Here is a 25,576-nt window from a genome sequence, read left to right on the forward strand (position 1 = left end):
TGATATATTTTTTAATGAAAATACCCACAAAATCCCCACCACAGGATAAGTTGCTTCATTTGTCGTAACAGGAAAAATATGCATGACACTAAAAATGGTAATACAAGTATACAATTAGGTATTAACCATATCAAACTTTCATGTACTAGTGAACATTTGATATTCTTCTAGATTTCTTAATCAGAATTACAAAAGGTAAAACAACAAGATACAGTTATCAGCATCATTGTAGTATATAATTACATCAACTTGCAGTGCCAATTTTAATGAACAACAGTCACTTTAGTCAAGTTTGCAACCCTTTATATCATAGAAGGGGGGTGGGGGTAATAGTGTTGCAACATTACTGCTTGGAATCTGAATCTGACTGCATTGTCTGGATTGGTGGGGCAGTGACTACAGCCAACTTCATATCTGTGAATTCATAGTCCCCAGCTCTTTCGCGTATTTCTCGGTACTCTTGACAAATTGCACACAAATGACAGCAAAAATGGGTCACAAAATCCCCACAGGGTGCTTCCTTCACAAGATATAAGATGTATCATTGCATTGCATCATCACAAGTTTTTTTTGTAAGACACAGCTAAAATTTTAGATTTGGCAATTCATATAAAACAATATAGTATCAATTATCAAATGAACAACAAAGTAGAGATCTAAATTTCATGTCCCTGTAATGCAACTGCATTAAATAATTGGTACGAAGAGTTTTGCCACCCTTGTGATCCTGTCAGGTTGAATCCGGATTAATCAACACCCTTGTGATATCCGTAAATCAAATGGTTCATTACCCATGTAGTATAGATTACTGTGATTAATAAATCTACTTTGTTTCACATTTTATCTAACTTAAAATTTGAATTCACTGGTCTCTTATTATGTGTTGGTCATGCCACTTGCTGTTTGTAGAGAGCTAGGGATTTCTTGCTCTTATTAGCATACCTAACAGTTCCTTATCTATTAGAAAACTAAATGGCTAGAAATTTGTGCTACAGATTCAAATATAGATCAGCCTTCAGTTAAGAAGAGAAGTATTTTAACATTTTTTAATTAAATATCAGGAGCCAATCTATTCAAAAGCAACCTTGCAATAGCGAGATGCGAAACTTATATTAGAGACGGAAGGCTGTGCAGAATCAGAAGTTTGAAGAATAACAGTGGGAAAGAAAATATAGGGAAAAATCATGTTATAAGGGTTCATGCAAAGCAAACTTGTAAAGATTCATACCGGCAAATTATACTTTGACCTCAATGTCCTGCGGTAGCCACAGGCATAACATGAAACTATGCATCCAGGTAGTCCCAGAAACAAGCCATCGGTTAATAACAAGCAGGACATATTAACCAGAGTCCACAATAAAAAATGGGTAACACATGATCCCAAGAAAGTTCCAGAACCCAGAAATTCTGCATTCTTCCCAAATACAAAGCAAGGACAAAGAAAACCTATACAGCCTGCAGAAACAACAAATGCTTGTAGCTGGTCTATTAGGTTGATAAATTGCATAATGACATCAAAGAACAAAACAAAAGACTTTGTAACATAGATGAAGGTATCATTAGTTTTATATAGCACAACTAAAAGATTTTTCAAGTGACCAAACATAAATAAGTTCAATGAGTTAGTTTAGAGTTGACATAATTGATAATTTTTAACATGGGTAAGACATCATACAAAAGATAACAGCTAAAGTCAATTACAAATCAATGCAAAAACATATAATCAAAAGCGTTTTAGTGGAAATTCTAATTGTTTCCCTTCCGGTGGTTCTTAATTTGTTTCAGTTCAATTATATGATTTTTGTGATATAACCCCTCAACCTCATTAGCACCATCAAAATCAAAACAACAATAATGTTAACCTTGTATCTTTGGAATCAACCAAAACAATGAAGATCATGAATTGACCTTAAATGATCTCCTTATCATTGTATTAAAATACACTCCTTCAACATCCTTGAGAGTCCCTTTTGCCTATATTTTCTGCCATTATCACAAAATTGACGATAATTTGGGTTTTGAATCTTGAGTGTTTTCAATAATGCAACCAACAAACCTAAAGAATTGAGCTAGACATCCAATTTGACCGAATGACCTCATCCATGTTTAACAAGAGAATATAGTTAACACAATTGGGATTCGAGAAACAACGACACAATCAAGAAGCACCTTTTTAACAATCCCTTGTATTAAATGAAGGTGACAGGGTAAGGAAGTAGCATACAGCTCTGCATATCATCGCAGCAAGCACAGATTCCGGAAGACCATTGAGCCTGCATCTGATTTGATCCACCGATACTAAGATGTTGCTCACTCTGCTGATGCAAAGAGTCACTCACTGCCTCTGAATCTGACTGCCCCAAAGGGATATAAGCCGGTGGCACATAACCATGTTGATTCTTCATATTGCTTCTGCAATTAAACTCCTCTAAAATGCAGTTTATCAAACATAAACCAGAAAAAACAATAACAACAACAACAACAACCAAACCTTAATCTAATCGGCTCAGAAAAAAACAACATGAAGCACATAAATCTTCAAACTTGATTAAGAGCCAGTTTGTTTAGGATAATTCAAATTCTTGTCAAATTAAATTCTTAATTATTTTATTTCAATAACGAATCTAAAAATAATATAATTTCCAATATATTTTTTTTTTTACAAAATCTGAAAGTCCGAGCTTAAACAAAAGGGGCCTGAAAATGAAATTTAACATAAGTAAAGGTGAAAGGAAAGTGAAGTATATTTCAAAAGATAAACGGAAGCCATAGTAATAACGTATTTGTTGTAAATATCATATACTAGTTTATATAAATAATGAAGAGACATTACAAGATGAAATTTTGATGCTGATTCCAAAAAACGTGAGAAGTGAAACCAGATCTCGTGATAAGAAGCTAACTAAAATGGAAAGCAATGATAATGATCACATAAGAAGAAGATTATATACCTTCAAATTATTACGATTGATTTCAATCAAACTTCACCACTCTGAAATTCGAGATAGAACTTGTTGCATTCCAAAATCAAAAAACAAAGCTACAAATTAAAGTTGGGCCGTCAGGCCCAAATATCTTTCCTTTTATGGGCCGGGTCTGGAAGAACTCGGCCCAGTGCAATGGATGAAACCAAAAATGATCATTCTTATAGTCTACCTCACTTAAAGGACAACATTTGTTTTCCTATAATCTTTGTGTCACTCTACGTGTTAGGATGTATGATTGTTAGAAAAATATTTAATAATGATAATTTTATCTTCAATAATTTTGTTTTAACCAATAAGAATTAATGATACATAGAGTTGTACAAAAAGTGAGACAGTTCCCTTACTTGATAAAAAAAAGTTTGATTATTGTTGTGGTAGTGTTAGCTGTTACCAAATAGAGGTTTGATTTTGGCATTGTTTTATATATTGCCACAATAAAAGATAAATTAATATTCTGTTTGTACTTCTTATAGATAATAATGTTTTTCCTTTATAGTAGAGTATTATAGCAAAAAAAAAACTGTTATCTGCCCAAGATCGATCAGTTAAGAAATATTGATGATTGGCTAGACTCTCAAACACCTTTCATTCTGTACATGTCAGATCATGAATTAGTAACTGCATCCAATTTCCAAAAAAATCCCAATGTCAACGCTTGAATGAATATTTAGATGGAGATTATCAACTAAACTTGGAAATTTTGTGGGACAGTACTATTAAGCTGTTACAGTAGTTTTCGGGTAATGTCTTAATGTTTTTGCTGTTTGGGATCATGGTTTCTTTTAACTGTTGGGTGTGATAAAAATAGTTTGGAGATAACATCTTTAAAATAGTTTGAAGGTACTGGATAATAATATTAAAATAATTATGGGTGCAATTCGGGCAAGTATTTGTTTATGTTAAAAAGGGTATTCAATATATTGGAAACTAAATTATTATTTTGCTTTCCGAAGATAAGTGATTAATTCTTGAATTTGTATGGTTATTTATCTGAACAATCTAGATGAGGTAGAAATATGAAAGCAAACTGTAATTGAAGTGAAAAGAGAAGCAAGAAGCATAGGAAGTAAATAATAGCCAAATAGATGATCTGATATTAAAGTTGCATAAAAACAGAAGCAAGAAGCATACATGATGCATACTAACACTCTTCAACGAGCATCAACCTGCAATGCTGGATACTATATAGACACAAACAACACACACCAGTTCCACTAGATGACTAGTGTTTATTTATTCATCTACCATAGGGTTATATATATATTTATATATATATATATATGTTTGAAATAATGAAAGGGCTAGCTAGGGAAGAGTGTTAGGCTTCTCAAGGTCCTCAAGACTGGTGGGACGAAACCAGGCCTTCTCCTCCAGCACCGAGGGGGCGGCGGCAGCATCCGAAATGGGGGTGGAGGAGCCGGAAGGAGCAGAGTCGCCAGCAGGAGGGCCAAATACCCCAGTCTGTGGGTGTGGGGCCCAGTACTTGCCAGAATTGGCTGCTTCGATCACATCCTCAGGGACTGACACTGGCTGAATATGATCATCTGGATTCTTGTCGTATGATGAACTGTATGCTGCCCTCCTGTGTGTCCCATTCAACATAATCGAATTAATATCTATACATTGTTAGTGTTCAAATTTTCATAACGTTCACTACACTACACTTGATGCATTGATATTGATGTTTATCATTTAAGAATACACATCTAACAAATATGAAAAAAAAAAAACAATTTGATCAACAAAAGTCAATTCTCATTGAAAAGGAATATCATGACTGATTCAAAATTGAATTAGATAAAATTCGTGTAACACTTGTTCAAAGCCAACGAAATATTTAAATAAAAGATCCTGATCCAGAGAGAGTGGATATGGACATAGGCTAGTCTGAACGATATGTCATTCTTTATCACAAACTAATCAAATATTATATTATAATATAAATAAAAGAAAATTTTTAAAAACAAAATACAACAAAAAATAACATTCTGATTAGCTCTAGGCAACATCCGATCTCGGAGAGAGTTGATAAAACAAAGAAGTAGAAAGGTGGGGTTAGGTGTTAAAACAAAGATTGTTGTTCACGTGATGGGGGAACCACCAACCCACCCAATCGCTTTTTCGTAATTAACAATTCTGTACGCATTTTCCACGCGAGACTGCGATGTTTAATACTCATACATACTCTCGTCACCAATCTTATCCCCACCCTCATCCATTACGATTTTCGATACAAACAAGAAAAATTTAGGATTCATAAATTAAAGTTTCTGACAAAAAACTAAATAAACGTATTCTTCAACTCCAAGATTGCAAAAAAAGAAGATATTGAAGCCTGGAATACGCGATTGTTGTAAATATGCAAAGAATAAGTCTAAAGATTAAAATACACCGTTTATAGTGGACATAAAAGTCTAAAGATTAAAATCTTAAAGAGGAAAAACAAGTTGGGTCCCACTCTCATAAATCTAATTTAAATATCATTTTTAATTTCTAAAGCAATAATACCATTTTTAATCCCGGTTAACACTTATCTTTATCTATTTACCACAAATTGAAAGCAACCTTGATCAAACAAAAAACACAATAATGTAGAGTATATAGGAGATTATAATTTAATAATAGTAAGAACAATAAAAGTTATCAGATAAGGTGGAGACAGGTGGAAAGAGGATGAGGACGAAAATCCTTATTTTCCTTCTCCAATAACAATAAAGTATATTATAACCAACAATGTGTTGATCTAATAGTGTAAGATTTATTATATTCTTAGAAATGTAAGAGTTCGATTTCAGCAACACTTGATAAAAGGGATTGTAGATGAATAAGATGATTTATATTTTTAAAATTGAGTTTATTATTTATTATTTATATGGCTATAGTTTAGTTAGATGAAACATTATCTGTTTATTAAATTCATCCGAAAGGAAAAGGCTGAGGTTCCAACACAATGAGCCAAAAAAGTATTGTTGAAGAGAGGAATCGGAAAGATATATTAGATTGAGAGTAATTTGTACTCTACGAATATTATTAGGGATTGACATAGTGAAACATGTAATAATAATAATAGGAATTAAGCATTGAGTATACTAATAATGAGGAATTTGTATAAAAAAGTGAGATGAGAAGATACCTGGAATTAGAGAGAAGAGGAGGAGAGGTTGAAGTTGAAAAGATCCGAGTGGCGACGCGCTTGCCCAAGGTGGTGATGCTCCAATTGGCGGCCATACACTGAGACTCACAGAGAAAGAGATAGAGAGAGAAAGAGAGAGAGAGAAGAAGAAGAGATGATTGAAGAAGTTGGAAATGATTTGGATTTATTAATATAAAGGAAAAAGGATAAATAAATAAAGTTAGAGAGGTGGGTGCAAATGTTTGCTCGTACCTAACACGTACCAAAGATTGGATTACCATAATGCCCTCCCTACCCTACCCTTCTTTTTTTATTTCCGACATGTATTCTCAAACTGAATGTAATCTTGTTCGAGCTGGAAACATTCACAAGTACGTGGGCCTAACTCTCCTAACGGATGTTTTTTCATTTACAAAACTCGAACGTAAAACCTTACTTAAGAGGAATCAAACATGTATCACTTGAACTAACGTTGTTGGTCTATCCTTCATTTTTACTTCTTCATTAACCGGATAAAGATCAATTCTACTATTTTTTTATGTCTCATTATATAATTGAAATTTGTAATATAATTAAAAAAAATCATAAAAACAAAAAATAAATTTTTATATTATTTAATGGAATTTAATTGATTTAATATATAGAAAAAAATATTTGGACACAAAAAATTCTAGTTTTTATTAACTATATACAAATATTATTTGCCCTAATATTTATGAGGGGAAAATGAATGAATATAGAGTTATTATCTACTATTTATATTAATTATTATTGATTTTTTAAAGAAAATAATATATGAGATATTGATTGAGTAAATATTTACCCTTATAATATTATAGACATATTTTATTGGCTCATTACTTACCCAATATTAAATTTGTACCATTAATGAATTTATTAATTATTCAGCAACTATTCTCAATTTTATTTCTATGGGTCTCTAATCTGACTTGGATTTGGATATACATTCTTTACTTTTAAATGTTTAATTTATCCATCTTTCTATTTTGTTCATTATTTATCATTTTATCCAGTATTATTAAACTCTGTCAATGCCATAGTTAGGCCATTGCACCAATGAGTTATTGGTTCAACTAGTAGGTCAACGGTAAGACCGGTTAATTCGATTTACATTTAAAATTCTAAAAAAATCATAATATTACATAAGAATATTTAATAATTGTATACTCAAAATTTTAAAATATTAGCATATCTAATTAAACAACCATCAAAGAAGTTTTTACTACTATAAGATTATATGAATAAGTTGAAAACCTCACCAAACAATATATAAACTATGTTTTAACTATAATAAAAATGTACAATAAATTTAAAATTCACTTTAACAATGTAGATTTTGCTATAACGTAAGTTACCAAATGACAAAAATAACTAAAAATAAGTTCAAAGTACTTGATTTTTTCATCTAAAAATGATATAATTTGGTTGTTTTTTAAAAAAAGTATTTTTTAATTGATTCGGTCACAACGAATCCGACCTTCCGAGTCATCAATTTTAGGCTTAAACTAACCGAGTCAACTCGATTTTAGTGCAAAACTAGTTAGATGAGAGGCTCGAACTGGTTAGATGTTCATTTCATGGTTGAACTAGTCAGATTGACCAATTCAAGCCGAGTTTTTATACCAATAAATTTATCGGTATAATTATAGAAATTTAAAAAATTGTACACATATTATGTTTATTTCCGGTGGGCATGAATATAATCAACAAATGGAACAACTTTGTTTCCCTTAAGCAAATATTCATGTTTGAATCTGCATATAGAGTAAACCTATGCAGGAAGTGGTAGCCCCTTATACTTTGGTGATTCCACTTACACTTTTTAACAACATGATATTATAATTATAGATTAGCAATATAATATTACAGTTTAATTAATATTATATATGTATGTATATATAGATTTAATCATTCACTAGCATATTTCAAAGTTTTGACTCCCTATCATATACACCAAATGTAAGTATTACCAAGGAATACATATGGGTCTCGATGCCCATTGTCATGCTTAAATGGAACATTCCTAGGCGTGACGAAAAGGTGAGTATCCTTACCATTTATTATATATTTGATCTGATTAGCATCAACTTTTCAACTAAAAGTTACTTTATTGTTTTATTATATAGATAAATTACTGAATCACACATATATTTAGTTAAGAAATTGAGAGGATCTAAACTGGTGAGGGATGTATTATTCTTTTTCATGTAGAATTGACTCAAATATTTTAATATAGTAGGGAAGCTAATAATAAATGATATATTATTTTCTTTATGGAATATATTATACAATATATATAGCTTAATAATGTTATAGACTCAAACACTTTGCTTTGTTATTATAATAAAAAAGCAATTAAGAGAATGTTTTTTAAGGATAAACTTCATAAATAAAAAAGATTCATTTATTAGTGAATGGTAAACCACAATCTCAAACAATTAAGAGTGAGATACTAATATGTGGCACCAAATTTTATTTAAGGGTGCAAATTTTTTTTATTTGTAAATTGATATTCCCTTGGCATTGTAATAATAATGTAAAGAATCTTCATTCCTATTGTTGATTGGTGCAATCTACAGGCTTGAAAGACACTGTATGTTTATCAAGATCAAACCCAATCAAGTAATTTGATTGAGCAAAGTTACCATAAATCCCACCATCACTACTAGTGTTTGTGAATCCCAAACAGAAAACACCATCTTTTGGTGTTATGAAGGTTTGAACATTATTTAATTTTACATCTCCACCTTCAAAATGAGCTGTTATTATTGGTGCATTAACATTAGTTGATGTTCTATAACAAAGTTGATTACCCAATTCTGGATCATTCACAATTGGTGTCAATGCAACAGATTTCTTCACCTCATCAACCAATTCTTCATACAATTTGTTTGGTAAAATAGTTGGAGGTGTCCCAGAATCAAGGAACATGTTACCCTTAGCAACAGTGTTTGAAGAACTATCAAAGGGCAAGTATTTATCACCAACACTTAAACCATTCAAGGTAACAAAATAAGGGGTTTTATCTTCTTTGCTAACCATAGTTGTAGAAACAACACCATCTCCTATTACTTCACTTCCATCACCAAAACTTATCTTGCTAGTAATACTAACATCAGTGTGGAATGGAACCAAACATTGTGAAAACTTTGTACCTCCAATTGAAGGACCAATTTGAGAAATAAGGGATATTGGTCCTCCTCCTAGGCCTATTATTCCCATCTCATGATCATTGAAGGAGCCTGTGTCATTATGTCCACAACCAAAAGCAATGCCTGGAAGAGAAATAGGGTTTCCTGAGGGTGAGGTGAAGGTAACTGTGTCTTGTGCTAGAACACCTCGTGTGACAGAAGCACTTGCATATGCATAAGTGTAGTTGCATTGATTCTGAGAGGAACATACACCTGTGTCTAACCAATGGCTACATTTATCTGATTGGCAAGAGATGTTGGAGTATGTAGAGGACTTTGTAGGGTCAAACAAAGGGTTAAGTTGCTTATAACAATCTATGCATGGTACACATTGTGTCCATGTAAGGTCACTACCTGCATGGTTGGATTCAAAAACTATGTATGAGAGATCAATAATAATATATAAGAATATTGTGTATATACTTCTGAAATATTTGAAGAGATAATTTCTCTCTATATATATTCCTGAGCTTTTTAATTCAGTCTAGTTTAGACCGAGTCCTTTTCGAGCTGCAATTTGAGTTTAATCAAACATGATTAATCTTACACAAGAATCACTTAAAAACTTAAATAAACTACACCTTAATCCATCTCTCGTTACCTGTATCTGCAATACCGTAGATTTTTACTGGTGGGGTTCCAAAAGATAACTCCATGAGATAATGACCAAGATAAGCATTTGTTTTAGATTGTGGAGTATTCTGGAGAAGTAGTGAAGAAGCACTAGGTTTTTTGTGGATCAGATTAACACTGAACCCCCCATTCACAAATTCAATCACTGATAATTGTAAAATAATGAAGAGAGGGATGAATACAAAGCGTAGATGAAACATCATTGTAGAATACAATTCAATGTATTATTATATGAGAGATTGAGGGAAAATTAGAAGATGAAGAATATTTTGTTAATGCTCTATGCTTTTTATGCATGGTTTTGTTGTCGTATGATCTAGTAGATAACCAAAATTGGAAATAATTGGTTAGGTTTTAATATTTATATATTAGTAGTGTAAATTTCTTTATATGAACAATATATTAATTAGTACATATGTGTTGTTTTTATCTAAGAATCGGTGATAATTAATTAACAAATAAATAATATACTTATTTATTGGATATATATTAAACTCTATTAATTATGCATACAAAATGTACTACGTTTGTGGTAGTTGTGTAAAATCAAAGTGGGCACATAGTATATTGCACTTTTTTTTTCTTAGAAGATTCCCTAAAAATATCTTTAAAAGAGGGAGAGGTGATTCAACCAAAAAAGATATGAACCCAATTTAAGAATTAAAACTCCCACATCCATAATTTTTATGACAAAATAAGTTTGCACTTTACTTCTTTATCTAATATAATTGTTCTTAGTATGGAATGTTGTTAGAGAATTAAAAAATATATAATATTTACCAAACACAAATCAAATTCCTATACATATAAATCAAAGTTGCAGTATTATAATCAAACTTATTGAAAAAATCAAAACAGTCAAACTTACCATATTATATATAATTTTTAATTTTGAGTATTAAATAAAATTTAATATAAAAGATTTATTTGCCTACAATTATAATATACTAGAGTATCAATGTTATATATTGGATTCAAGTTCTTTATTATAATATGTATTAAATAGAAACATCGTATGAACACTTGAGACCATGAGTATGCACAAACCACCCTCACTTTTTTACACCTCCACAAACCTCTCATAGTTTTTATACTTTCATTACACTGACCACCATTGAATGAGAAACAAGTGTAATCTTTTAAACAGAAAATGTGATAAATGCAATTAAGTTAAACAAAACATTGATATATTGTAAGGAAACATCCAAATAATATACAAATCAATGTATCTTTATTATTTTTTGTTACAAAATACATCAACAATTCTAAAGTTTTTATACTATATCGTAACGAACCAAAAATAATAAAAATGTATCAACTCATATATTATTTGTACTTGTCTCTACAATATACATGTTTTGTTTAACTTAATTGCATTTATAATATTTTTTCTTCAAAAAATCACACTTATTTCTCATGCAAGGGATCAATGTAATCAAAATATAAAAATTTGGGGTTTGTATAGGTGTAGAAAAGTGAGAGATGGTTTATGTAATTTCGCTAAAACTCAGGAGATGTCAATACAATTTACTCTTAAAAATAAAATTGTACCACACATATTCTATATTCTGAACAATGCTGAATTATATGACGATAAATCTTCTACCATTCACAATTTTTGTATAGGGTTTTGGATTTGAGCTAACCAAAACTCACTTAGTCAAAAATAAAGTCATTTGATCACTTAAAATGTTAGTTTTATATGGAAGTACATCTATTGTCCAATTTTTTATATCACTTTATGTATCATTATTTCGGAAATACATTTGGGTTTTTGGATCCAAGTCATAATTGTGTCGGCCCAAATTGATGCTCTCAAATAAAAAACATAGAAAAATAGGTCCTTCTAAGTAAATAAAACGAAATAGAGGGTTTTATAGCAAATAGATTGAAACATTGTTGTTGAAGAAGGTTAGAGAGTAATAGATCGGCGCTCGTGACATTGTTGTTGTTGAAGAAGAAGAAGAAGAAGAAGAAGAAATGGAAGAAGCACCAAAGGTCATAGCACACCAAATCGGAGGGATCCAAAACGATGCGTTTCGTTTCGGACTTCAAGGTGTCAAAAGCGACATCGTTGGTTCTCACCCTCTCGAATCTGCTTCGCAATCTGTAATCTCTCTCTCTCTCTCTCTCTATTTTCTGCGTTGCACTTTTATTTCCATTTTCATTATTCAATTACCTATTTTCCCATTTCATTAGGGTTCTTTATTCTTGTAAACAATAAAAAAAAACTATTTTTTTTTTCAAATTAAAGAAAATAAGCATTGAATCATTTTCTCTTACTTTCTATGCTGGACTTCTCAATTTATATTTGAAGTTTCAAATTTTCGATCCATAGTTTGATCATTTAGGTATTTTTCTCTTTTCGTTAGGGTTCCACATAGAAAAATATAAATTTTGCAACAACAGTAAACCCATCGATTCACACAGTTCTTTGCAATTAATTGCATGATGTCGATTTCGAAAGTTTTATGATAATATTATTGAAGCTGGTGTTTTTACTCAGATCGTATTGGAAACAAGGGGGTGTTTGCGTGATCTTATAGAAAGTTGTTATGGGCTTGTGAGAACAGTTTATGAAAATAGTCTATGACCTTTTTATAAATTATTTTTTAGCCTAAAAGCTTATTAGATAAGCTTTTTTTAAATAAGCTCCTTTTAGCTTATTTCAAGAAGATTGTTGATTAAGTTCTTAATTCAGGTGTGTGGTCTAGTCTTCAATTATTTTGCTTTTGTTTGTTATGTTTAGGCAAGCAGGACAAATGAATTGATGAAGAGGCAATGTATGGTGAATTTGTATGGAACTGCTTTTCCACTGAAGATGGACCTTGACAGGCAAATACTATCTCGGTATGATCCTGTGCTCTTCTCGGATACACCCTTATGTATTTTGACTTTTGAGTAATCTGGGTTATTTTAAATGTTTTGAAACTATTTCTGTGGCAATGTTATGGGACTTTCCCACATATTGGGATAAAGGCTTGGTTGTTGTAATGTTATGGGATGGGTGCGTGTTTTCTTCATGACATGTGGCTTTTCTATTAGTTGTGTTTTTAACGTAGTTAACACAGTATAGTAGAAATTTAGGAGATAGGTACATGACTATAGGATTTAGAATAATATACTAAAGTTGTGTATGTGGTATGTACTATGAGTATAAAGACAACTATTAACACGTGAATAAGTGTAATTAAGGTTGCCCACCTTGCTTAGTTGATGTCATTAGGTGGGCAGATTTAAACTTTTGCTAGGGATGTTGCGTTAGATTCTCAATTTAACAAAGGATAAAATGTGTAAACAACTTGGACGTGCACTGCATTAATTGGTGTCTATGAATGGGATAGGGTTGTTTTTATGTCATGCCCCTCACTTTGATTCTCAGCCTGTGTCCTTGAAAACATCTAAACTACCCATACAAAAGTCTGGTCCAACTGGTTCACATTTTCATTACATTAATTTGATAGCTATACTAATGCCAACTATTGGGTGGTTGTGGAACTGAATTGTTGCCCAAGTGCAAAGAGTTCCTGGTTGCTGCTGTTAAATAAAGTAAACTTGATACCAAGGCACTGGGACAGACATTAATAGTTTTTTTATAGAAGGCATTAGGATAGACATGACCACAAGAGACAGGACCATAGACATGGCAAGAATGGTGTTTGATGCACTTCTCTCATGCTATTTTTGTATAGGCTTGGCTTCTTCTTGTCTATTTATTTTGTTCTTGTCCTCTAGGCATCCTCCCTTTTATGTGGTGAATCTTGCTACATGGTACAAATAATTTCTGTATGAAATTTTTACAAAGTGGCATGGCAACTTTGTTTCATAATTCATACAAATGGTACTTAAAAGTTAAAAGAATAGAAGAAAATTATGGTATGGGGCAGAAATCAAGCCACATCCTTCATATAGTGATTTTATGAAAATTATGGTATGTGGCTCAATCTTGATTTGGTATGTTGTAGAGGGTTTATGATGCATCTGTTTCTTGTAGATTCCAGAGGCCTCCAGGAGCAATTCCTTCTTCAATGCTGGGTTTGGAGGCTGTTACAGGAGATCTTGACAATTTTGGTTTTGAGGATTATCTAAATGGTAATAACATGATTTGCTTTTGTATTGTTGGTGCTGATTTTGTTGATTCATTAGTCATTACCAAATCATTGTTTATACTTTCTTTCTGATCCTCATTCATTCTTGTTAATGTTGAATGCAGACCCTCGTGAATCAGACAGTTTGCGGCCATTGGACATGCATCATGGAATGGAAGTTCGCCTTGGTCTATCTAAGGGGCCAGTATGCCCAAGTTTCATATAGTTGAAGCTCTCCTTGTAGATTATAAGGAAATGGCTGAAGGAACCTGTATTTTTCTTGGTTAACTAAATATTTCCTTTGTTAGCATGCTTTGTTATGGTTAGTACTCAGTACAATTAAACAGTGCATGCCTTTTCAAGTGAAACAGATTGCTATGATATTTGTGATTGTATTTTATGCATGTGTTTACAATATCTCTCACTCATCAACTATTCCTTATCTCTGACCTACTTGCTAGCGTGGAATCCCATTCTATTTTAAGGAAATGGCAACAGCATTTTAATGGGTTCAAAGTTTTGATTGTATTGTATTGATAAACTTCATTCACTTTTACAATTATCTCAGACCTAATTAGTTTATATCCCTACAATTTCAATTATTTTTAGCGTAGCAAGTTAAAAATAATGTGTTTTTGGTAACACCAAGTAAGCTTAATAAGCTACTTTGGTAATATGACTTATTTTAATAAGACATGGGCTTAATAAAGCTACCTTAGCTAATTAAGGTACCTCATGGGTTTTATCAATTCTTAATTTTTAAAAGAAACATAAAGATGAATTTTAATTAAATACAATGGCTCACCACTTACCACAACCAACATCATCCTCAACACTACCTCCATCACCAACGCCTAAAATAATGTAAAGAGCTCGATTCTCGGGAGTGACATTTATTATGAGAGACAATCACACATCTCAAAAGATATTAATTCTTTACCTTTACTCTTTGTAATACCAATAAAAAATAATGATTATCTAGTTTGCAACATGTCAATAGGTTTTCTATGAATACTTCTATATTATTTTTTTAAAATTTGTAACTGTCCTCTTCCCTCCTACTGTTCCCATATTGCAGACTTGTTATTGTTTCATCCTATCAGGTTCCATGTATTGATCAACTTTAGATGAAAGTTAAGCAAATTATTTATATGGTTAAAATCTTTGTTCAGCGGGTTGACATATGTGAGTGCAATCATACTTTGGCTAAATGATGTGTTGTTTGGCAACATTAGCTGCTGCTATGGTTTGAGAGGTGGAGTATTTGCAATTTTAGGAGTTGCAGATTCTGCTTTTGGAATTGTTTATTACCTAATACAGCATCAAGAAAGAATGGGGACAAAACTAAATTTGTACAAAATATGGTAATTTAGCGTATGATTGGTGCCAACTAGAGTTTGAGAAAGTAGAGAGGGCTTCAGTTTTTGTTTTTATTTTTAAAGTTTAATAATCAACGAATTGCTATTTGTTCACAAATCACAAGTAATGGGGACAAAACTAAACAGAAAATTAAAAAGGCAAGAACGAATTACGTGGTTCATCACATTGAGGGTGTGTGACTACGTCCACGGGCGAAGAAAATGTTGTTATTCCACTGCCTGTAGTAATATTTTACATGGTACATACTATAATGTTTTGTGTTTATCATATATACAAACATTCAGCAAACTGCTTATACGAGGAAGGTGCTTATCGAATGCGATTCAAATGTGAAAATGGCTCAGCTCTTGCTTTTGGTGCAGCCTTGGTTGCTGCTTCTGGAGCTCCAAACACGTTCCAGAACCTCAATGTTTCATCTGCTGCTGCTGATGCTACTGTGCAACCATCAGGGCTCTGAAGGAAGTTCACATTACACTTATTAGGAAAATGCTCACAATTAAAAAGGTTTATGCTTGACAAAAACCAAAATAAAAATTTACCTGAGCCATATAAAGAACTCTGGAAGTATGGCCAGTGAGCTCTGCCATCTTCACCATTGAAGGGTATTTCCAAAGTGTTAGTTGATTGTTAGTAAAACCATGAGAACTGAGTAACTCCCTCTCGTTCTTGTTCCATAGCAGGGAACATACCTGAGACCCAGTGTCAACTGAGTTCAAGCATGCACCTGTGTGGGTATTCCAGAACTTAATGCAGCGATCGCCACTGCCTCCACCAGAAGCTAGCAAATTCCCTTGGAATGGACACCAAGCAAGGGCTTTCACCGCGGATGTATGATCTTCAAGCCGGTGAAGCCACTGGGTCGCTGAATTAGACGATGCTGCAGCTCTGTCCCAGACATAAAGTAGATTATCATTCCCTCCGCTGGCTAATTGTTGACCAGAGGGTGACCATTTCAGCCCACAAACTTCTTGTTCATGACCTCTGTAAGTTTCAATAATGGGAGATCTGATCCGGACATCGTTGTTGACAATTCTACCATCCATCCCTCCAGTTGTGAGTATGTGATTGTTCCATGCCAAAGATCCCACTCGCTGCCTATGACCACCCTTCAAGCTTCTCAACTACAGAACCAAACAAAAACAATGTCAGCAAACGAGTAGGAACTGGAAAGTGAATAATCTATAATGGTGGTGAATTTATATACCTTTCTATTTGATGTTGTATCCCATAGTTCTACTTCAGAGTTGTTCAAGCCAACCGCGATATGCCTCCCATCGGGAGCCCAGCTGACGGATGTAATAGGGCCATTTTCATCATCAACTGTGACAAGCTCTGAAGTAGAACCATTAGATGCATCCCACAAGTACACTGTGTTTTCAAGTGCTATTGCAAGAACATTAGCACTTCCCCAATCAAGCAAATTGAGATAGTAGTCATCCACAAGGTCCGGAGCATCCAATGTCCTCTCAGAATTCTGAGAAAACAAACAAGAAAAGATCAGCATATATGAAGACAACTCAGACCCTTTTGAAAATCATAACCCGGGTTAAATTGAAAATGTTCAAAAACTGAATTACTCATTGCTGCTGGAGTTTATGAAATCAGGGAACAAATTGGAATAAAATCTATGGAAAATTGAATTATATCATGTAGTGAACCTGCGGAATGTATCGTTTGGGCTTGGCTTGTTTATCCTGACGATGAGTGGAGGAGATCTCGTGAGGGATCAAGTCAACCGGTGTAGGTGGCTTGTTCTTGAATGCAAGAATTCGAGTCCGGTTCATGTTCAAGGATTCTGCAAGCTGCTTCCTGTAGGCATCTTTAGAGGGGGAGCTCAGAGCTGGGTTTTCCTTACCTTTTGCTCCCTCTGTCAGCATGTAGTGAGCATAATCCAAATCCATTGCCGATCGATTTGGTATGAATCTGTCCAACTGGTGATAAACAAAATCAATTAGAAATAAAAAAAATGTCATCATGGATATTCATATCACTATCAGCTCAAAAAGAATTTTTTTTGGTCATGGATCACTTCAATTTCATCAACAATATGGGAATTTGAAATCTAAATTGTTCTCTACAAACAAACAAAGCCTGAAGAGAAATAAAAGTTTTATTATTCAATATTGGTTAACATAACACAGTGATTTAAATTGCGGCTGCAATATTGTGATGCGGCCGCAATATTGCGGTTGTGGTGACTGCTGCAACCGCATCACACTGCAATCACACTGCAATTGCAGTGTGATTCCGAATCACAATGATGCAACGTAACCGCATTAGACAAACCGAATTAGACAGTACGAGGCTGCAATTTAAAAGATTGGCATAACAATATAGGAAAACAAATAAATTCCCTTTTTATAGACCATTTTTTCATAATGAATAACTTAGCTTATCAATTTACGCTTGAATCCCTAACTGTAATAATTTGCAGAGAAATCAATTCATATAGGCATATTACAAGCAGAGGTAAAATTTGGAAGAATTTAAATACATTTTCCTGCGATTTCTTTCTGTGAATAAAGTGTTGCTCCTGAAGAGGGCAACGAGATCGTGTTTTGACAGATGCATTGGAAGAAGAAGAACTCAAAGATCCTGCATCCATTGTTAAGAAACAAAAAAGAAATAGAAAAACACAGAAAATATGAAAGTAAAGTAAAACACAAATTCAAATGCAAAACAGAGAAATAACGAGAATTAAAGTGATTGTTACGAAAGATGGAGTAATTGAAGATAGAGAAAGAGAGAAGAGTGTTAGAATTGTGAGGTTAATAGTGAACTTCATTGGGATTATAAATAGTAATAAATGGGGTATAAGGCTTTTCCAACGGCTATTTTTTCTCTGTTTTTGGAGATAGCCGTTTAAACATGTTTTCACTAATTTCTCTTTTTTCTCTCACTTCTTTTAGGAAAATTTAGATAGGTAGTGTAGTTGACTACACTATCCCACATTTAGTATATGTTTCAAAATATTTATGGAACTAGTGTAGTTTTTAGGGAAAGTCGTGGATGGGATCCATGACTCTGACATATTCTCTCTCCTCCATGAAAGTCGTGTTTCTCATCCACGACTTTCATTTTTTTTTGTAGAAGTATATAACCTAAACACGAATTCGAATTCCATTGTATATAAATAATAAAAGTAGTATGTAGCCTAGTGATTCTTGTTTAGGGCACACGACTTCTAAAATAAAAAGTGAATCATAGACCTCTAAGTTCCCATGAAAACAAAAAACCAGTAGGCTGTAGTATGGAAATCGTGTTTAGGGCACACGACTTCTAAAATAAAAAGTGAAAGTCGTGGATGGGAAACACGACTTACATGGAGGAGAGAGAATATGTTAGGGAAATCGCATTCCTGATCTACGACTTCCATAAAAAATACACTAGTTTCATAAATATTTTGAAACATATACCAAACACTTGGGATAGTGTAGTCAAACTACACTACCCACGTAAAGTTTCTCTTCTTTTAATCCATCTTATTACTACTTTTCTTATTTCTTATCTTAGGAAAATAATGGATAGTCAATATTATTTTTCACACCCGTAATTAAAAAACAATATAATCAATATACACTATCATGTAAAAATTTATACATACATTATTCCTTTACGATTTTCTCTTCACATGAAAAGGTAAAGAAATTTTGTTGGTTCTCCCTACATTTTTCACTCTCTCTTATGAGAAAAATACATATAATCTTTGTCTTCAACTTATCTACTCTATCAAATGAAGGCTTGGCTACTCATATATTTTTTATTATAATTAGATTATTTGAGGGTTTTTTCTTTTTTCCTTACCAAATAATTAATCATGAGGGTGAATGGTGATTTTTTTGTATAATCAAGTATATTCTCCACCTTATTATTATAGGTAAAAATTAGTCTCTCAATAAGTGTCACTCATAGATATTGAATATTTGACCATTACATTTATGAGAATTTAGTGAGTCTTATACCACTAAACCAACAATCTGTATAGGTCATAATCAATTTTATCACTTTTAATAGATAGTTAATTTAACCATACCTATGAAATTATGGGTAGTAACACTATAAATATTTTTCATTTTAAAATGAGCTAGTAATTGAAAATAAAATCTTGCACTTTTAGAAGATAACATAATAGTAGAAAACTTATATCCTGAAATTCTCACACTTTTGAAATTAACTATAATTTCATCTTTTCTTTTTGCTCAAAACTCAACTATCAAATAATCATTTAGTGATTAAAGTCTATTTTGAATAGAAAAACATGTAGTAGTAAAATATGAGGCAAGTGATATGAGTTATTTATATTTTTTAGGATGATTAGATTTTAACAAAATGTTAGTTTTGTAAAACAAGTTTTGCCTCACCAAAGTTGTGGAGGTAAAAAAATTTTGTTATAGTAAAGAGTATCTTTCTCTTATAGGTAATATACTAATTTTTTTCAAGATGTATAATGATATCTTCTAACAAATATCATTATTTGTAATCGAATCTTTGACATTTAACTTACTACAATAACTTACAATCTAATAAAATCTCAAGCTTCTACACTAATGTATTATTGTTAACTACCAAATGATTTACCACCAAACCCTAAATCCCACATAAAATTACTATCCCTTTTTATTATATATTTATATTCTCCTATTATATAAAAGTTTGATAAGATAATTTTTAAATTTAATTTAATAGTTTAACTGTGAAATATAATATAAGTGAATGAATGAATTCATACATTTTTGATACTAGACCTTTAAATATTGAATAAAATACTAATACTTAGAATATATAAAATTTTATTGGTCTAAATTTTTAACTAACTTTAAATAAAATAATTTTAAGTTTTTAACAATTATCAAATCTCATTTTCCGAGTAGTATATCATAGTCATAGGAGAATACTTGTGGAACAATACTAATGATAATTAACGTAAGGACCAATTGGTAAAAGTGCAAATAAAATATTATTTTTTGGTTGTATTATTTGCCCCTTCTAGAAAGACCAAACTAAATATCGTGCAATGGAATTTCAATTTATATTATTATTGAAAGTCAAAATTGAATCCAAAACCCTAAAAATGGAATTCCCCAAATCTGAATGGAAGATTGTGCCCTAATCCAACACCTTTGTTACCCGATCCTCCTCCTCCTCCTCCTCCTCCTCCGTTCAACGCTGTTGTTCAGATGGAAAATTCTTCTTCGACGCTAGATTGTGGTGTTGGATCCATTGTATGGGTCCGAAGAAGGAACGGTTCGTGGTGGCCAGGTCAGATACTCGCTTCCGATGAACCCTCCGTTTCTCATCTCACTTCTCCTCGCTCTGGTACTCCTGTTAAGCTTCTCGGTAGGGAAGATGCTAGCGTGTAAGTTCCTTTTATTTATTTATTTATTTATTTATTTATTTATTAATTTAGATGATTTTTAATTTCAATGATTTATATCCCGTTTCAATTTAATTTGATATATGTGAAAGTTCTATATACGATATGATAACATTGTCAATGGAAAAATCGTGTTTGGTTATCGGATTTGTGATATGAGGTACTGGTGATGTGTCTCGATTTGGTGCCGATGTGAAGATGAAATTATTTCTCACTGTTTCTCGTATGTCATCAGATCGGCCACTTTTTAATATATTTTGTTTTGATATATGAGGGAATAAATATATCGGCCGAAAGTAGTGAAGTTGTAAGAATATAGTGTCTTTTTGAAGTCTATAGTTTGAAGTCTGAGATTTGTAGACTAGGGTCATTCGATTCCATATCTCGAACCTTCATTTAAAATGCAGGCAGATGCCATGGTTAAACACTTCAACTTAAAAGTGTGACGTTAAAGCTGAGAGAGAAAGGGAAGAGAAAGAAAATGAAAACAACAGTAACAAGCGTCTTTTCCAAATCTGACAATTTGAAAATAAGAATGTTTTTCTTTCAGAAAATGGAAATAGGAAATATTTGTTGAAACCAAAAATTGCATATAAAATGGTAGAATCTTGTCTTACGCGGTTTCAGCATTTATGAAGAAGATTTATAGAAATCCCAATAAAGAGAGTTGATAAGATGAAGGGTAGCCCAATTACTAGAGGCAGTGGGAGACCAAGAGAAACCATAGGTAGAATTATTAAGAAGGATTTAAAGTTCAATGCTTTATCTATAGAAATGATTCATGGTAAAACATTATGACGTTGTTTAGTCCATGTAGTTGATCCTATCTCTCTTTGTTGAACTATTTCTTCAAGAAAAGAGAGATATGTTGATATGTGTGGAAAGACATCAACCTTTTGAATCAAGAAACTTTGAAGACTTATTCTTGTAATGCTTATTGTGCTTATCAAATGTATTGATGTATGGACATTCTTAACAGTTATTAGTATGTTTGTTGATTTTGCTCATGTGTTGCTATTTCTTCACAGGGATTGGTACAATTTGGAGAAATCCAAGCGTGTGAAGCCATTCCGATGTGGCGAGTTTGATGGATGTATTGAAAGGGTGGAGTCCACCCAGGGTATGCCACTAAAGAAAAGAGAGAAATATGCACGCCGAGAAGATGCTATTCTTCATGCTCTTGAGCTTGAGAAGCAAATGTTGAAGAAGCAAGAAAAATTAGGTATTGCTTCTGATTCAACCAATTTTAGATCATACGTTTAAGAAGGTATAGTTACATCTACAGAAACATTGAGTAAATATAATAAAAAAATTAATATCGCATGCAACACCCCAGGCAGGAGTCTTGGGGTCTGTTTGCGAGTTGGGTTTTGGAGGGGAAGAAAGGAAATGGAAGGCTTCATAGCCATCTCACGAGTGTATTTCATGGCTCTGAAGACTCCGCTTTCCCTTCCTTCCCCTTTAAAACCCAATTCGCAAAAACCTTACAGGATTAACATTAGAGGGGTGCTCTCATCTTCTGTTTCATCCAAATGTTTGTCACAAATTTGTAGTTAATGATACTGAATAGATTTCAATTGATGGTCTTTCATTGAATTACACTTTGAGCTAGTGGTAAAATCATTTAGGCTAAAGAAATACTAAATAAGGAGTTGAGTGAGGAATATTAATAAATGACAACCACTTTTTTATTTATTTAAACTAGTAAAAAATTGGGTTCTTAACCTGACTCTGGGTCTGTTTTCAGGAGCACTGCAGATAGACGTAGCTTGCCGAGCAAAGAGAAGCAGATGTGCATATGCACCAGCAGAGTCCTGTGATTCTCTGGATTACAAAGAGACTATAGCCCATGTTGAGATGTCATCTTCCCTACTTAGAGGGGAGTATCCTTATCGCAGTTCTTTGGCTGACGAGAGTGAATCGGCTTTTATGGATGATGTTGAATCTGATTCTTCTGAAACAGTTTCTAATGATTCCAAAACTGGTTTTTCTGAGTCAGAACTGGACAAGGATGAACAAATGGGTATATTTTCAGGTTTACATTCTACCTTATTCTGTGCTATCCTTATTTCATGCCCCCACTTGAAAGGGAAAAATAAAAACATCCCTAGCCCGGCCATCCCGCTATATTTCATGCGTTTAGTATGAATTGCCTATTTTGTTTTCCTAAATATCCCTATCTGGGCCATCTCGCTGTACACTATGCTGTTTATGGGGTCGGCATGGATGGTTTGGGATCTGGAATTGGCTACTTAGGATTTTTGATCTCCATGATCTACATTCTGCAAATATAGGTTATTTGAGGAAGTTTACTTCTATAAAACTTGGTCATATTTGTCATGGCGGTAATAATTTTTTTCCCTTGTTGCATGATTGTTTGCTTGATCATATTTGAGGATTGTTGCATGATATTATGTGTTTTGTAATATTGTAGCATCACCTGTGCACCGCCATATGAGTAACTTGTGAATTGTGATGTACACTTGTCAGAATTTCAGCGACTATATGATTAGGATTTTGTATTTGTGAATCAATTTTGAATCTTTATGGTGCTTATTTATTCCTACCGCCTCATATTAGAATGCCTTACATTATGGGGTGAGATTATTCTTATACTTCCATTGAGTCTCTTTGTTTTGAACCATTTGTTAACTTTTGTGTCAGGCTTATAGTTTTTGCTCTATGCCACATCAATGTTTTTTTGTCTCTTCTGATGTTTACTGAAACTGCAGAAACTGGCCAGGATGATGATGATGACGAAAGCACTAGCAGTGACGAGCATGATGAGTTGGCAATTTCTGGTGACATGCCTCACCTTTATCCTCGTGAACCTATTAGATGTAATGAAGCTGTATCCAAATGGCAATTAAAAGGAAAAAGAAATAATCGTAATCTAAAGAGGTCTGTCGGTTCTCCTTATGGGATAGGTGTTTTAGGAGCAGATGTTGAAGGACAAAGAAGCCATTTGAGCCCCAATGATTTTGAGGACAACGACCAAATGCTCGGATTGGAAGATGAATACCTAACTTCTAGAGCACTATCAAAAAGGCAAATTAAAATTCACCATGGTGTTGATTGGGATGATTGGCCTTGGGAGGATCAGCCTCCTCTGAGAGGATATTGGGATATTAAAGGATTTGCTCCGGTATATGGTGATCGTTATCATTTCGATGTGAGGATGAAGTCAATGCTTGTAGATGTAGACTTAAAAGTTCAAGCAAGCTATCGAAAAGAGCCCGTTCCCATTGTTTCTCTCATGAGTAAGTTAGATGGAAAGGCAATAATAGGACACCCAATCCAAATTGAGGCCATCAAGGATTGTTCATCCGATATTCTATATACTGCAATTGATGACTTCCACTATGATGGGAATGACTTTGAGGGAAGTAATGTGCTTCCACCAGCTTGGAGGACTGCAAGGAGAACAGCAAACTTTCGTGTTCCCCGTCCCCATATATCGTCATCAAATGGTGCTGAAGCTGATGCAGATTTTTCTTTAGTTGAAGAAAGAAAACTTGGATACAAGAAATTAAATTCTGGGAGTTCCAGTCATAATGCAAGCCTTTCAAGGAAGAGTAGCCTCAGCAGTCCCGCTCTATCAATTGACAAGAAGCCCTTGAAAAGGTTGCCAAAGAATGCGAGCTTGTCATCTAGCCAGAAAACTCGAACTCTGTCCTCTTTATCGATTGAACAAAATCTTAGTAAAAAACCATCACTTGATAGCAGTTTTTATCAGACAGATAGGTTGATTAAACCAGAGGTCTCGGGGCTCACTACTGTAGCTTGCATACCAGTTAAATTAGTGTTTAGTAGATTACTTGAGAAGATTAATAGGCCACCATTAAAAGCAGCTTTGTTGAATCATGGTGTGGAGAGAAATTCATAGGTTACATTATTGTACATTGTTTTATTATATTTGAGATGAATAATGTTACAGCCAAAGAGAAGTGTTCTTCAATTCGTTTTTAGCATTTTAGGGATGAACAAGTGTAGGCCCCACTCCATCCTTTAACTTGATAAATGAATAAGGTAGATCTGAGGATGAAGCATTATTATCTGATACTATTCATAATGTTTTGGGACATGTTCTCTATGAACAATTCATAATTTTTCTGTACTTATGTCTTGAACCAATTAAATTTTATAAAATAATATTAAAATATTAATTTTTGTTTTTCATAATTTTTCTTTTTAAATGAATGAAGCTTTCTCATTGACTTGAGACATCAAGTGGGACATGAATAGAAACATATAATCCTTATCCCACGTTCTACAAAGGATACATCTCATTATAGATCATATTAGACACCCATATACATTGCCAATTGTTGTAAAGTTTACTAATAATTATCTAAGAGGATTTCAATAGTAATTAGAAAAATGAGAATTTTTACATTAAAAAATGATATCTTTAGATAGAAAAATGACTTAGGCTACTAAAAATGTAACATGTGTTATAACTTAGAAAAGAAAGTGAGACTTCCATTATAAACAAAATATAAATTGACTGTTAGGATTTTACATGAGAATATCATTACTCTTTAGGTATATGAAGAATTGTTTGACTTAATTTTTCAATATTTGTTTTCTTACTCAGTATTTATTCAAGTTTGATCTTAACACACTTCATAACACAATCAAAAAAGACGATAAAAAAATCCTTTAAAAGGTTTCCATAAATAATCATATGAAGATAATTTAGCCAGATTAATTAATTATTAATCCAATATGGTTAGGTAATGGAAGATCAAAATTCAAAATTGAAAGGG

The 25,576-nt window shown here is 32.9% G+C and overlaps 6 protein-coding genes across 12 annotated transcripts; 2 read left to right on the forward strand and 4 right to left on the reverse strand.

Annotated features, from left to right (window-relative positions):
• LOC109332873 (protein PLANT CADMIUM RESISTANCE 10) lies at positions 150-3,050 on the reverse strand. 6 transcript variants are annotated; one of them, XM_019567996.1, is made up of 4 exons: positions 2,952-3,050; positions 2,225-2,412; positions 1,229-1,455; positions 150-520 (listed from the first exon to the last, which is right to left on the reverse strand). In XM_019567996.1, the coding sequence occupies exons 2-4, from the start codon at positions 2,403-2,405 to the stop codon at positions 344-346; spliced, it is 585 nt and encodes a 194-aa protein (XP_019423541.1). In that variant the 5' UTR covers positions 2,406-2,412; positions 2,952-3,050; the 3' UTR covers positions 150-343. The 6 variants fall into 6 exon arrangements, with proteins under 6 accessions (XP_019423541.1, XP_019423542.1, XP_019423545.1 ...); XM_019567997.1 differs by having other exon boundaries at positions 2,225-2,428; positions 2,952-3,017; XM_019568000.1 differs by lacking the exon at positions 2,952-3,050 and adding an exon at positions 2,834-2,921.
• On the forward strand, positions 2,718-24,847 carry LOC109332870. Of its 2 annotated transcripts, XM_019567991.1 has the most exons (5): positions 2,718-2,736; positions 20,611-20,789; positions 21,836-22,029; positions 22,555-22,842; positions 23,540-24,847. In XM_019567991.1, exons 2-5 carry the CDS (start codon positions 20,611-20,613, stop codon positions 24,691-24,693), a joined length of 1,815 nt encoding a protein of 604 aa, XP_019423536.1. In that variant the 5' UTR covers positions 2,718-2,736; the 3' UTR covers positions 24,694-24,847. The 2 variants fall into 2 exon arrangements, with proteins under 2 accessions (XP_019423536.1, XP_019423537.1); XM_019567992.1 differs by lacking the exon at positions 2,718-2,736 and having other exon boundaries at positions 22,555-22,830; positions 23,540-24,846.
• LOC109332874 lies at positions 4,251-6,286 on the reverse strand. The gene is made up of 2 exons (XM_019568001.1): positions 6,121-6,286; positions 4,251-4,569 (listed from the first exon to the last, which is right to left on the reverse strand). Exons 1-2 carry the CDS (start codon positions 6,213-6,215, stop codon positions 4,293-4,295), a joined length of 372 nt encoding a protein of 123 aa, XP_019423546.1. The 5' UTR covers positions 6,216-6,286; the 3' UTR covers positions 4,251-4,292.
• On the reverse strand, positions 8,695-10,202 carry LOC109332589 (aspartic proteinase CDR1-like). Its single transcript, XM_019567565.1, has 2 exons — positions 9,934-10,202; positions 8,695-9,686 (listed from the first exon to the last, which is right to left on the reverse strand). Exons 1-2 carry the CDS (start codon positions 10,166-10,168, stop codon positions 8,695-8,697), a joined length of 1,227 nt encoding a protein of 408 aa, XP_019423110.1. The 5' UTR covers positions 10,169-10,202.
• Positions 11,886-14,470, forward strand: LOC109332875 (cyclin-B1-2-like). The gene is made up of 4 exons (XM_019568002.1): positions 11,886-12,074; positions 12,715-12,815; positions 13,960-14,057; positions 14,179-14,470. The coding sequence occupies exons 1-4, from the start codon at positions 11,946-11,948 to the stop codon at positions 14,277-14,279; spliced, it is 429 nt and encodes a 142-aa protein (XP_019423547.1). The 5' UTR covers positions 11,886-11,945; the 3' UTR covers positions 14,280-14,470.
• LOC109332871 (cell division cycle 20.2, cofactor of APC complex-like) lies at positions 15,584-18,038 on the reverse strand. Its single transcript, XM_019567993.1, has 5 exons — positions 17,928-18,038; positions 17,092-17,364; positions 16,638-16,907; positions 15,973-16,554; positions 15,584-15,886 (listed from the first exon to the last, which is right to left on the reverse strand). Exons 1-5 carry the CDS (start codon positions 18,036-18,038, stop codon positions 15,743-15,745), a joined length of 1,380 nt encoding a protein of 459 aa, XP_019423538.1. The 3' UTR covers positions 15,584-15,742.

The sequence above is a fragment of the Lupinus angustifolius genome, chromosome LG18 (assembly GCF_001865875.1).
Source record: "Lupinus angustifolius cultivar Tanjil chromosome LG18, LupAngTanjil_v1.0, whole genome shotgun sequence".
Lineage (NCBI taxonomy): Eukaryota > Viridiplantae > Streptophyta > Magnoliopsida > Fabales > Fabaceae > Lupinus > Lupinus angustifolius.

What these genes read in the sequence shown, in the direction of transcription:
- LOC109332871 (XM_019567993.1), bottom strand. Translation starts at nt 18,038, where the DNA reads ATGGATGCAGGATCTTTGAGTTCTTCTTCTTCCAATGCATCTGTCAAA. An exon ending in GAAAGAAATCGCAGGAAAAT is followed by an intron (nt 17,365 to 17,927) that starts GTATTTAAATTC and finishes GTTTATCACCAG; the next exon opens with TTGGACAGATTCATACCAAA. An exon ending in ATACAACATCAAATAGAAAG is followed by an intron (nt 16,555 to 16,637) that starts GTATATAAATTC and finishes TTGGTTCTGTAG; the next exon opens with TTGAGAAGCTTGAAGGGTGG.
- LOC109332589 (XM_019567565.1), bottom strand. Translation starts at nt 10,168, where the DNA reads ATGATGTTTCATCTACGCTTTGTATTCATCCCTCTCTTCATTATTTTA. An exon ending in CTACGGTATTGCAGATACAG is followed by an intron (nt 9,687 to 9,933) that starts GTAACGAGAGAT and finishes CCAACCATGCAG; the next exon opens with GTAGTGACCTTACATGGACA.
- LOC109332875 (XM_019568002.1), top strand. Translation starts at nt 11,946, where the DNA reads ATGGAAGAAGCACCAAAGGTCATAGCACACCAAATCGGAGGGATCCAA. An exon ending in TCGAATCTGCTTCGCAATCT is followed by an intron (nt 12,075 to 12,714) that starts GTAATCTCTCTC and finishes TGTTATGTTTAG; the next exon opens with GCAAGCAGGACAAATGAATT. An exon ending in TTTTGAGGATTATCTAAATG is followed by an intron (nt 14,058 to 14,178) that starts GTAATAACATGA and finishes TGTTGAATGCAG; the next exon opens with ACCCTCGTGAATCAGACAGT.
- LOC109332874 (XM_019568001.1), bottom strand. Translation starts at nt 6,215, where the DNA reads ATGGCCGCCAATTGGAGCATCACCACCTTGGGCAAGCGCGTCGCCACT. An exon ending in CCTCTTCTCTCTAATTCCAG is followed by an intron (nt 4,570 to 6,120) that starts GTATCTTCTCAT and finishes TGGGACACACAG; the next exon opens with GAGGGCAGCATACAGTTCAT.
- LOC109332873 (XM_019567994.1), bottom strand. Translation starts at nt 2,532, where the DNA reads ATGTGCTTCATGTTGTTTTTTTCTGAGCCGATTAGATTAAG. An exon ending in TCTGAGCCGATTAGATTAAG is followed by an intron (nt 2,413 to 2,491) that starts GTTTGGTTGTTG and finishes GTTTAATTGCAG; the next exon opens with AAGCAATATGAAGAATCAAC. An exon ending in CTGCGATGATATGCAGAGCT is followed by an intron (nt 1,456 to 2,224) that starts GTATGCTACTTC and finishes TTGTTTCTGCAG; the next exon opens with GCTGTATAGGTTTTCTTTGT.
- LOC109332870 (XM_019567991.1), top strand. Translation starts at nt 20,611, where the DNA reads ATGGAAAATTCTTCTTCGACGCTAGATTGTGGTGTTGGATCCATTGTA. An exon ending in GAAGAAGCAAGAAAAATTAG is followed by an intron (nt 22,030 to 22,554) that starts GTATTGCTTCTG and finishes GTCTGTTTTCAG; the next exon opens with GAGCACTGCAGATAGACGTA. An exon ending in ACAAATGGGTATATTTTCAG is followed by an intron (nt 22,843 to 23,539) that starts GTTTACATTCTA and finishes CTGAAACTGCAG; the next exon opens with AAACTGGCCAGGATGATGAT.